Source organism: Xyrauchen texanus, chromosome 18 (assembly GCF_025860055.1).
Source record: "Xyrauchen texanus isolate HMW12.3.18 chromosome 18, RBS_HiC_50CHRs, whole genome shotgun sequence".
Lineage (NCBI taxonomy): Eukaryota > Metazoa > Chordata > Actinopteri > Cypriniformes > Catostomidae > Xyrauchen > Xyrauchen texanus.
In genome coordinates this window covers 1420921-1434089 of record NC_068293.1, presented here as the reverse complement: position 1 = coordinate 1434089, position 13169 = coordinate 1420921, and the positions used below count along the sequence as shown (strand labels likewise).

Sequence of the window (13169 nt, the reverse complement as noted above, 5' to 3'; positions counted from 1 at the left end):
TATTTCCATAGCTACATCCATTTAAGACATAAACTGTGTTTAAGTGAATCTCCAAGCCGGTCGTTTTGACATATTTTTGTGTATAGTTGATCGTTTATACGCGCACATGAAACCCAAAGTAGCCTATACTTTGCTTGTCTCGTTGTGGTCTGTATTGGAGCACGCGCCGCCTTGGGAACGGTATCTCTTGCGCTCTTTTTATTATTAAACGCGTCCCGCAATTTAGCAACAGTAGCTAGACTGCATTTTACAACAATCACCGATCGTGCTGATTCTGACATTAACTTTGAGATTTAGGGAGAAATGTCAGTGCACCACTGTGAAGGGAAAGAAGTTGTGATAGACAGAATGTGGCTTATGTATAAATATTATTTTTATAATCTTTGGAAGGCGAAATCTCAAATAAAATCAGACTAATATCACAGACCTAAACCATGCTACGTTTGAATGTTTAGTTCTGTCACTCATTAAGCAGGGTTCGTGTTGTGCTCGCTGTGACACCGCGTGAGCGTCACAGACAAATGGTTTCATAGAATTATTATAGAAATGGCTGGCGAGATAAAATAATTTTCTCTTTATAGCAATAATAAATGTATTTTCTTAATTTCTCCAGTACCGACAGCAGAATCGATAACGTCCGAGCTTACCAAAACCAGTCCTTCACTAACCTATAGTGCGTTGGTATCTCATTTTATTACTTATTTCTCTGCATTGAGTGACAACCCTCTCAAATATAAGACACACAAACAGAACAAATAAAAGTCTCAGATTCACTGTGTGTAATTGCAAAATTCTTGCTTACTTATTGTGGCATGATAGCAACCCTTCTGCTGTGATAATGCAACTTCAACTACGCTATCAATATCCAAAGTAGCCGAACGTCATGTCGTGTTTTTTCTCGAAGTTGGCAGTAACATATCAAAAGTTTTTAATTAAATATAAAGAAGTTATACAAATTTAATCCTTACTGTTTTCTCCAAGGAACTTAGCTCCTTCCTTAGGCACTGGATGAGGTCTGCTCACTCTGCTGGAAAATGACTCTAGGGGCAGCGTGCGTCGAACACGTGTTCCACAACAACACTAGGCTTCCCACAGATGCGCCTGCCTAATAATCGCTTGATATACTTGGATATTGGCCGATGCCGATTATGTAAAAAAAAAAAAAAAACATACACCTTGAGGGTGGAGGGGAACAGCCTCCCCTCCAGCCTCTCCTGTAGGAACACAAGCACTGACCTAACTGCACGCCTCTGTGGGTCTTCAGCCCGGGAAGAACACCAATTTGCTAACAGGCGCCACTTTAGGGCGTAAAGATGCCTGGTAGAAGGGGCTCTGGCTTGGTTGATTGTGTCTACGACTGTCGATGGTAGACCGGCTAGACCTTCCGCATCCTGTCAAGGGCCAGACGTGGAGGTTCCAGAGGTCTGGGTGCGGGTGCCAGAGTGTGCCCCGTCCCTGAGAAAGAAGGTCATTCGCCAGGGAGGGACTGTCACGAGAAACGTGAGATCTGAGAACCAAGTCCGAGTGGGCCAATAGGGGGCCACCAAGGTGACTTGCTCCTCGTCCTCCCTGATCTTGCACAGCACCTGTGCAAGAAGGCTCACTGGGGGAAATGCATATTTGTGTAGCCCCGTGGGCCAGCTGTGTGCCAATGTGTCTGCCCCGAATGGAGCCTCTGTTCGGGCATACCAGAGCGGGCAGTGGGAGGTTTCTTGGGAGGCAAACAGGTCTACCTGGGCCTTGCCAAACCGTTCCCAGATCAGCTGGACCGACTAGGGGTGGAGCCTCCACTCCCCACTGGGCAAGCGTTGTCGTGACAGCGCGTCCGCTATCACATTGAGGACTTGAGTCGCTGCTGGCTCCAAAGGAGGAGATGACGGGCGAGTTGTGACATGTGGTGGGGGCGTGCCCGTTGCACACGGCACCCCAACCCGATTTGGAGGCGTCGTCATGACCAGGACGCGTCGGGACACCTGCTGCAAGGGTACTCCTGCCCGTAGAAAGCAGAGGTCTGTCCAGGGTTTGAAGGTTTGGTGGCAGGCGGTGGTGATTCTCACACGGTGCGTGCCGCGGCGCCATGCTCGTCTCGGGACTCGAGTCTGAGGCCAGTGCTGAGGTGGTCTCATATGCATCAACCCCTGCGGCCGGCCGCCGTGGAGGATGCCATATGCCCCAGGAGCCTCTGGAAACATTAAAGGGACCACGGTGCCTGGCTTGAAGGAATCGAGGCATTTCAGCACCGACTGTGCACGCTCGTTGGAGAGACGTGCTGACATTGAGCTGAGTCTAACTCCATGCTGAGAAAAGAGATGCTCTGAACCGGGGCGAGCTTGCTCTTTTACCAGTTGACCTGAAGCCCCAAACGGCTGAGGTGCCTAAGCACCTGGTCTCTGGGCGCATAGTAACTCTGCCGAGGGGACAGAGACAGGCCGAAGGGGAGGACTTTGTACTGATACCCCTGACCGTTGAACACGAAACGTAGAAAGGGTCGGTGTCGTGGCAGGATCGAGACGTGAAAGTACGCGTCCTTCAGGTCTACCGCTGCGAACCAATCTAGATGCCGGACACCAGACAGAAATTGTTTCTGGGTGAGCATTTTGAACGGGCGCCCAGGGGCAACAATGCACAGCCGTGCAAGGAAGGAGAAAGCCGCTGTTATGCGCCATCAGATCCAACAGCATGCAGAGCGTCAGAGGATTAAACAGGAACTGGTGTATGACTCGCAGCAGACTGCATGCACGGCCTTTGGCTCTGTAGAAATTTTCTGAATGAACTCCTGTATTCGCCCCGCTTAAATGCCCGTATGTCCGGGGGCGGGATATGCAAATACTGTCTGCCAACTTCTCATTGGCCTTTTTTCATAGAACAGAGGTATATATCGGCACTCAAGAGAGACCCCTAGTGTCCCTTCTCCGACACAACATGGAGAGAGCGACAGAAGGGGAAATATAGTTTCTGCTCTACACAAACCGAAATGAAAAACATTTATTTTTTAGTCCCTGCTTTAAACTACAGTACAGCCAATTGTGTGTTTACATCACAGCCTCATTGTCATTCCCATCAAGAATCAAAGATGAAGTTACTGTGAATAAGGTCTATTACTAAAAAGCAGGGATTTTATTATGAATTCATATGATTATATAAAAAGGCCTCAAATATAGGTCAATTAGAAATGGCATTTATGATAAATGCCCCATCATACATTATATTAAAAAAAACAATAAAATAGTTTTTAGAGCCATAAAATAGTGGTGTGTTTAAATTTGGAACAATTACCTTCTGTCACAGTCATTCTGTATCAGGTAACAAGGCTAAAATGGATGCACTTTGACCTATTTAAACACCCATTGTCTCCCTCTCTCCATGTTGGCATGAGTCCCCTACATTTTGCTCTTTGCCATTTATAGTATGAACCATATAGTGTTCCATTCTTGTTACATCCTTGACCAAGCTTGACCAAGTATTCACAAAACAAATAATTTTATATCTAAAATAATTTTTATATTTAATTATATTTGACACTTGACAGACAGACAGATCAAATAAGAATTTGTATTCTATTATGCAAATTATGTTTTTAATTAAAACTGACAAAGATTAACAAGAAATTTGTACTTACATGCTTGAACTTGGACCTCCATTAAACATTGCTCTTTATGCTGCTGCTTTTCATTTTTCTCTTTCAGCCGTTGTCGCAGTAAAATCCAGAAAAAAAACGCATAGCACACCTGCAAAGGACATAAAAATTAGAATATCAAGCAATGTTAAAGAGAAATGACAACTTTAAAGCATGAACACAATGAAATTAAATGTTTACTACAACAAGTGTTTTATCTGGTTTGACAGACACAGACAGGGTTTGTCAGCAAGCTTTTGACTGAGCTCCATCAAAAGAATTAGCTTTACGAACCTTTGCAGCAAGGTGGACACAGGGCACTGGATAGCCATAGATATCTAAGTCAATCAGGACAACCTTCGGTAAAGTGGGGAAAATGTCACTATAGTTGAGATGGAGTTCACTAATAAATGCAGTCACTAGCAGCAATGTTCCATAGACAGCGAGGAATGGAGCACTGAGCATGGCGAATCGCCGCCGATCCTTAAACATCCAGATCACACATGACCACATCAATAACACTAACGTTAGCCATGAGTTATAGCTGATGCTCCACACCTGCACACATAAAAGTAAAAATAACTAAGGCAGCATGAATTGTAACACCGTGGCTGAAATCGGAAACGCATATTACCCATACTATATTCTTACTGCGTTTTCCATATATCAGTCTCTGGCAGAAATAGTAAGAGTATTATGGTAGTATGCCATTTAGAACTCAGCCCATATACACCCAAGTGCAGACGTGAGCACTTGGACAAGGCATTGCCAACACGGGGTGCCATTGAACAAATTTAAAGCTGAAGTATGTAATTTCTGCAACACTAGCGCCGCCGAATGTAAATGCAAAAATAAACAATGTTCAAAACGCTCTAAACCAGTGGTTCCCAAATGTTTTACAGTGGCGTACCCCTTCAAACATTCAACATCCTTTTGTGTACATTTAACATTTAACGTTTCAAAAAAAAATAAAACTCTGAATGACTTACATTTATCTGTCTCTGCATATTGAGCCGGGCAAGAAGGAAGTATTTTAACACTGAAAAAGTTACATACTTCAGATTTAAAGCTAATATAATGGTGTGTAAACGTATTAATATGTTAAATTACTGCAAAATGGGAACAGCACCATCTATATAGTGATTGATGGTATTTGACGAGTGGAATAGGGAACTCCCACAGCAGATCTAATGAGACATGCTGTTGGTATGTGGCACATTTTGAGTGTTCTGGGGAATCAGTTAATAGCATTTAAAACGCATAAATAATTGCTCTATTGTGAATCGATCTTGTAATGAACATGTTAGGGATCTGTTGACGTGTTTGGCGTTGAATGTGTTATTTTATATCGAGTTATTCTGACATTGTTTCACGAGGCTTGATCATAATTCCTCTGTGTATTATCTTGTGTTTTATGTAGGGCTGATTCATTCTCTGTGCCACGAAACCCTTATTCACATTTTTGTATCTCCATCTCTATACGATAACAAAGTTAAAATATTTAAAAGGATTAAAAAGAAAAATAACTGTTTTAATTAAAACAGAGCAGGGCTAATGAGACATGCTGTGGGACTGAATCTCTGTGCCACGAAACCTTATTTCCATTTTTGGATCTCCATTATACAGTGAGCCACACACAGTAAATAGACTGCCTGGGCAAGACCGTCACATTGGTGCCGTGAAGTTTTGATGCTGCTGTGTTGCCATGGTCTGTGTCTTCAAGCAAGTTGATAGAGATTGTCGTGCTGCTACATAGAGGTCGTGAAGCATCCATCATCGTTTGAACAGCTCGTCATCGATCCACAGCCTTTCAAATTTAAAGGATTCATCGGCTTTATCCTTTTCCATTTATGAAACCTTTTGCTCTGATCATTGACATTGGGTTTATGTTTATATGCATGCTTATGCCTGATGCACATTTCTTTGCCCATAATGAGAGACAGCACTAGATATTTACCTAATCAATCCACTCCTGGTTCAGTAGGCAGAGGGGTTTCGGTTTTCCAATTCCCTTCTCAATGAATTGCCCCAATGCTAATGGTAACAATAGCAGACCTGGCATTGCAAGAGAGGTATGTCCTATAAGAGTGCCTGATACAGCAGACATGCAGTCAAATGCCAATCATAAGTCTTGAGTGGCCAGCACATGAACCACAAATGCTGAATATGGTATGCCTGATATGCAATGAACTCAACTGTCCATCAAATTGGTCAGCAATTGGCAGATAGCATTGAGCATTATGTCTCATTTTAGGTCTTATAGTTTGTACACTGATACGTCAAATAGACAACGCCCTGACGACTGCAAAGCTGATAGCCCTTCAAACATGGTAAATCTGTCACAAAACCAAGTAGTCCAACACAGAAAGGTCAAGGAGCCACCTTCATTTAGAGTGGATGGATCTGACATTATTGAATGAATGGGAAGATCTGATGAGAACATTTGTTAAAAAGACAGACATGACTGTTGAAGATCATGTGTATGAAATCCTTGTACATCTGCGAGGTAAAGCAAAAGATGTAGTCAAATTCTGGATCAGGAACAGTGATTCCACCAACACCATCTGCCCAATCTCTGTCTACAGCCTGCTGAGCAAACATTTCAGTTGTTATCATTACTCACCTGTTCATTTTTACACTACTGACTACTGGCTGCTTGGAAGTGGATAGTAAATCACTTGACAAGCCCAGCGTGGAAATAGTTTGCATGTTTAATTAGACATTGCCAAGTAAAGACCTAGCCCTGATTTTCAGAACTAAACCTATTGGCATGTGGTCAGCACATGAAGTTCAGTCTCTACTTAATGACTATCAATCTAATTTGAGTTTCAAAGCTACCAAAGTGAAAGAGTTTCTGTCAACAAGATTGATATTAATACAGTTCCAGTGTGCGTACAACAACAGAATCGTGCAGATTACTCTGCTCTTGAAAAAGTAATTGACATGCTAAAAAAAAGTCCTGCTGACTAATGCTAACAGACCTCATCCGAAATTCCAACCTTATAACAAACTCCCCAGGACTGAAGGTTTTGATGCTCTGTCTTGTGCTATCTGCAATGATGCTGCTCACTCTGCCTAACACATTGTCGTGACACCGACTTTGTTTCCAGTGTCAGTCACCAGGTCACTCCAGACGTTTCTGCCCTATGTGGAGAAACCACTCACCTCAATCCAGTCAGGAAAACTAACAGGTCTGTGCGTAAGGGAGGTTAGTACAGACCAGATTGACAACCCTCCCATCTATGACACACAAGATTATGAGTCTGTATATGCGCAGTACAAACCCAGTGTCTCGCCTGTCTTTGCCAGGAGAAGCGATCTATCTATTGTGTGTCTATTCCAGTGTTTTACTTTGTTGTAGAGTAGTACTCATTAGGGATGCACCGATCCGATACCTGGATCGGAATCGACTCCAATACTGAAGCTTTTAGACGGATCGGGTTTCGGTCCAACGAGCCTGATCCAAATCCGGTACTGCGTGTTAGTCACGTTCGTTACTGGCAAGCTCAAAAATTAACAAAAGTACCATAAAAACACAATTAAAGTAGTTCAAATGACTCATGCATTTCATTGAAAGCCACTTGAAGACGTGCGATAGCTCTGTGAATAACAAAGGCTGTGTTTAAGAAGCAAATATACGAACGGCGCTGATCTGTTTACACTCACACACTCGTGGCTATATTTAGCCTTCATGAGGTGCGCAATATTTTTGCGCTACTAATGAACCACATCTCGGATGTAGATGCTCAATAGTTTGGTTCACTTATAATATCCATTTAGAATGGCATTGTATGTGCATTTTACCAGAATTTGAATAATAAGCTAATTAAACTACTGTGAACTTGTCTACAAACTGACGCACAGGACTTCCTGGAGAGTTCAGAATGTCAAATTTAAAGCATGAGGGTTTAAAAGTTAAAGGTGCACGATTGAGATATATTACTATTATAATATATTATTATTTGTATACAGAGATAATAATATTTAAGTTGAATGGGTACCAAAAAATAAGTGTGTGAATGAAAAGTGAGCTGATATCTTACAACTAAATTGAACAAAAAAGAGATCTGAATCCTTTAAAGTTCAGATACAAGTTGAAAACTTTTTGCAAAAAAAAAACCCTGCTAATTTTCTACTGATGACTTATACTGGAATTACTGTTAATTTTGCTGCTACATTATCCAGTATACTAGTTAATAATAACGTGTTTCTTAATAAGCTATACATTTATAATGAAATAAAGTGTAGTTAGAGGTTTCTGTTTCTTTACATATTAAAGGCCACACCCAATTAGTTCCACACAATAATGTAAAGATATTCTAAACTGATTATGCAAAAAAATCATATCGTATTGGGATCAGTATCGGCTGATACTAAGATTGCCGATATTGGATCAGAAAAGAAAAAGTGGTGCATCCTAATGTTCATTGCTAGACTTATGCTGTTTGTTTACTGTCTTGAACTTGCGTCACTTAAATGTGTGTAGGTGTGTGTGCTACATTGTTTTGACTTGTCCCAGGGTATTCACTGCTAGGTTTAGAATTGTTTGTCCAGTGTGTGTAAAACTATCATTGTTTTTATTGTCTATAAAAGAGTGCTTCACTTGTTTTAGTATTATTTATTGCTAAAGAGTAGCATAATTTATTTGATGTGTAATGTTTGTTCCCGCGCGTAGGGCTGGGTATTGTTAATTTTTTTTGGATACCGATACCTTGACTTCGTTACTGGTTCCTAAACTATACTTTTTTCCATCCATTTTAACAAGATTACAGACATTACCTAAAAAAAAGTTGATTTAATTTTTTCCATTTTCAGACTTTTTTTTTTACATACTCAAAGACTTAAAGATTAATGTGAAGAGAAAAAAAACAAGAAAGCTAAACTGTTAATTCAGTCAACCCTAAGGATAAGTACGGTTTAACAAGATAACTAGTTTAATGTACATTAAACTTGATCAGTTACTGTCAACCTTAAAGCATTTTTAGCATCAATTTAGCTAGCTATCTATAGCCGTACATCCAAACAATATTTAATGTTACGTAGGTCCCAGTTTATAGGACTACGTCACCCTAAAACATTAATTTTACATGTACACAAGCATGTACCACTACAAGTTAGCCGATTTTGTTTGTTGGTTTGTTTGCTAAATGTTAACCTTACCTGTTGGTGTCCCAGTAATAGGGCCACAGAAGCTCTGTGGCAGGAGGACGCTGAGAAGGTGACTGCACAGGCTCAGTCTTCTTGCAGTCGGAGCAACTTTCTGCTCTTACATTTATTCTGTGCACTGTCAAGTGCTTCATCAGATGTGTCGTGTTGCCGGTCTTGTCAGCAATCATCTTGTTGCAAATATTGCATTGCACGCTGTTGGCATCTAGCCTGGTGAAATGTAGCCACACTTTTGATCTTTTCCACATCTTTTCCATGTATGGGGATTGGTACACATACACACTACATCCTCACATGTGAGCCACGTCTCTGGGCGTAAACTAGTGTTTTTCCTTGATGCCTAAACACAGCCAATCACTGGCACTTTTAGATTTGGGAACATCTAGTCATGCTTATCACTGACGTTGAAGAGATTAACCCCCTTAGCTATTGAAATTTGGTACCGAATGACAAGATATTTTCTGACACTCGATTGTTTAGAGGCAATTCGGTCGGTGCCTAAAATGTATCGAACTCGATACACAGCCTTACGCGCGACCCTTAGTTTTGGTTGCCCACGTGACTAGCTACTTAACTGTTGTGTTAAGTAGCATTAAGGGATGTCCTGCTTTTTTCACTGGATGTCTCGTTAGCATAGTGCAGGGGTTCCCAAACTTTTTACAGTTGCGTACCCCTTCAAACATTCAACATCCTTTTGCATACCCCCTCTCTAATGCATAGATAAAATTCACTCAATGTAATTTGAAAATATGTCTGTTTAACACAATTATCTTTGTAAAACATGTTATTAATCATATACATACTGAATAAATGGCTTAACGATTGAGATGGGAATGCTAGATATGATATAACTGCATAAATTGAAAACTCCCCCCTCACTGCGGTATGCAAGAATAGCATTCGGTTCTGTGCCTGGAATTGCGCACCATTGCAGGTAAGGCGTTGCCGGCCAACTTCGAGCATTGCGGGTAAGTATTTGTGCAATTGCACGGTCAGCTCAAGGTGCTTTTTTATGTCACATTTGACACTGTTAGCGAGGTTGAGGTCATTTGCTGAAAAAACATCATGCAACAATGTAAAAACAGGTCTCTACTGTGCAAGCAAATGTGAGTGAAAATTACTGCGTGTGAATGTGGAAAACTATTTGGTGGTGCTGAATGTCTGACACCTGTCATCAAAGCTTTTGAACTTATACCATCAGAATAAAAACTCTATGCATCTAACCTTAAATACAAATTATGTTTTAAACTGCCAAAAAAAAAACTAAAATCGTGGATGACTGACATGTGCGAGTCTGGTAAAAGTATTTTTAAGTATTTTACTTGCTATCACTAAGCTACATCACCTAGCGCTGGGCTAGTGAAAAAAGATAATTGTGTGATGCACAACGCATGAGAAGATGCATTTTTTTTAACCGCAAAAGATTGCATAATTTTCAGACCTTTATGACACAACCATTTTGTTTCTAAACTAGAGGGTACAAAAAAAAATTTTTTGCCAGTGAGAAATACATGAACTGGGTTTGAATGTTATTTTTAGACTGTGATGAAATTGAAAGAACGGTATATCTCAGAATGTAATTTGCGTACCCCCATTGTCACCTCGCACACCCCAGTTTTGGAAACACTAGCATAGTGTATTTATTTGACTTTATATGCTGAAGCTGCAGCGGAAGTGGTAGCCCTTGTGTAAAGCCCTACTTGTGTAAAGTCCACCGAGCAAGGACGAGGCGTAACTCACCATAGCACATAAAGATCTTAAGGATTTTGATTCTATTTTCTTATTTTCCTTCTACATACTAACATGTCTACTTCATATATATATATATATATATATATATGTATAATAATATATGCCTTCAAGCACATCCCTGTTATCTGTTACAGACCGTTTACACGATATAGACACAAGACAAACCTAATGCCACTTTGCACATCAGCACCTGCTCCGCTCTCTTTCTCAATGGGTCTTTGGAACTGCCAGTCAGCTGTGAACAAAGCTGACTTAATTCCAGCCTTCACCACATAGTCCACCCTCACCATCCTCACACAGACATAAAAATGGGTACGTCCAGAGGATACAGCAACACCTGCTGCTCTCTCCAACAACCCCTTCTACTCACACCCCTTGACACACCGGTAGGGGTGGGGCAACAATACTACTTTTTAATTTGATGCTATTACTACAATGCAACCCACAAAAATACGTGTTGTTTTTGTTATCTATTGCCCTCCAGGTCAGCTGACAAACTTTCTTGATGAGTTGGATGTCCTGCTGTCCTCCTTCCCGGAGGATGGTAGGCTCCTTGTGGTTCTTGGTGATTTCAACATTCACCAAGACAAGCCCCAGGCCACTGAACTTAATGCTCTTCTTGCCCCATTTGACTTGGAAAGATTAAGCACTACAGCAACTCCTAGATCGTGCAACCAGCTGGACCTCATTTTTACACATAACTGGACCAACTGAAATATTCTTGTTACTCCTTTTCATGTCTCTGATCACTTCTTTGTTCAATTCAACATGACTCTCCCATCTACATTAAAACAGACTCCACCTTTGGTTTTCTTTTGCCGTAACCTCTGTTCTCTTTCACCCTATCACCTTTCCACTGCTGTCTCTACCTCTCTTCCCACACAAAATGTGTTTTCCACCCTGGATGAAAACGCTGCCACAGACACACTAATCTCTACTTTAACAACCTGTCTAGACAGCATATGTCCTCTCCTCTATGCCAGCATGTACTACACCACCCAGCCCCTTGCTCTCTGACGTCCTTCATGAACATTGGACTGACCTCAGGGCAGCTTAGAGGAGATGGCAGAAATCTAAAGATCCAGCAGATCTTGGTAAGTATCAGTCTCTGCTTGCAACTTTTTCAGATAATGATAAATCAGCAAAAATGTCCTATTGCCACATTTTTTACTAAAAGGTTAAAACCATCAGCAATACATTCTCAGCACCACACCCTGTCAAACACCTGTCTCCTGTATGCAACCCTTCTGTCTCTATGTTCTCTCCTCTGACTGATACTGAGGTATCTGCACTCCTCTCCAACCACTCCACCACCTATTCCCTTGACTCCATTATTTTGTTGGGCCTCGTATTCAGATACAAGACAAAGCCAGGCCTAACACAGTCGTAAAGCCTGACTGAGGCCCGAAGTCATAAATCTTGCTGATAAAAACCGCGCCAAAATCAAACAAAGGGAGTACAAAACCGACTTCAAATCCCAAGAAGCCTTGCTCACTTTACAACTGTGTGAAATTCCAAAGGATCGAACTCTCAACTCCTATTGGATTAGGCACTCAACAGAACGCACCTCAACTATGATGTCATCAGGAGTAGAAATACCTCGAAAATCATTCTGTACCTTACTTCCAGTGACTTTGCTCGGTGTGTGTAGACGCAGCTCTCAGGTGTTGCCTCGTTGCACAAGGAAGTAACGTACAACTTGAAACTGCGGCCAAACAATCTCTATCTCGCTGGACGAGTTGAGATTACTCTGTGTTCCACCGAACACTGTAACGATCCGAAGGAGACCACCGAGCATTCCGCCGAGCAATCTTCATCCGTTTGCCTGCAGAAGTGAAGAAAGAAGAATCCCCTTCCCTCTTCAATCAAGTTGATGTCGCTGATTTTTCCGCTAGCCCGCCGAGAATCAGCAGCCGTACCACCCGCCCACCGACAGAGCGAGGAAATGGCCTCCCGTCATCACCCGAGCCCCGAGGAACCGAGTCGGTGTCAAACGACGGATGAACACACGTTCTACATGCATCCTCATGCGATCCAAGTAAGAGGTTAACGTCTGGGCAGAGATATAATATTTAGGTGTGTTATTCTTGTGGATCAAGTTTATTGATTGTACAGTTTACGGACCACCGAGTCCGCTCATTGTTCCTAATGATACTCAAGCTATTGATGTAACAAACTGTTATCACAAAAGAGAGTTTGCTGTGTTGTAATCCAATATATGCCATCGTGGAGGAGACCGGCACACTGTGTTTATCCATTAAAGGACCTAAGGCGGGTTACGCGTTCACCACGAGCCGTTCACCGTGTCTCTGAGTGATAAACTAACAGCTGCCTTCTCTCCCACGATCGCGAAATGGCCTTCGGCGATGCCAATTTCTCTCTCTCTCTCTCTCTCTCTCTCTCTTTCTCTGTGTCGTACTAACCACACACACGCGCGCACAACCCCTCACAAACATTTGGCTAGTAGATAACTTTGTGATAAAGCTCAGCTTTGTCCCCAAGTTATCGTACAAGCGGAGACATGCTGTACACGGGTAGACGCCATTAATCGGCTTCTCTCCGCCCACATTTGCGGCCATACTCTCTGGCCATAAATCTCGCGTCACGTACCCTCCACGAGAGTCACGTCTGCCAT

General features: G+C 41.9%; 1 protein-coding gene across 1 annotated transcript in view; it reads right to left on the bottom strand.

Moving 5' to 3' along the window:
• Nucleotides 1–13169, bottom strand: part of si:dkey-11f4.7 (piezo-type mechanosensitive ion channel component 2) — a 554199-nt gene that overhangs the window by 413198 nt on the left and 127832 nt on the right. Inside the window, exons 11-12 of the mRNA XM_052147980.1 lie at nt 3911–4174; nt 3620–3728 (exon numbers count right to left, since the gene is read on the bottom strand). Coding sequence (XP_052003940.1) covers nt 3620–3728; nt 3911–4174 — 373 coding nt within the window. The remainder of the gene's footprint in view (nt 1–3619; nt 3729–3910; nt 4175–13169) is intronic.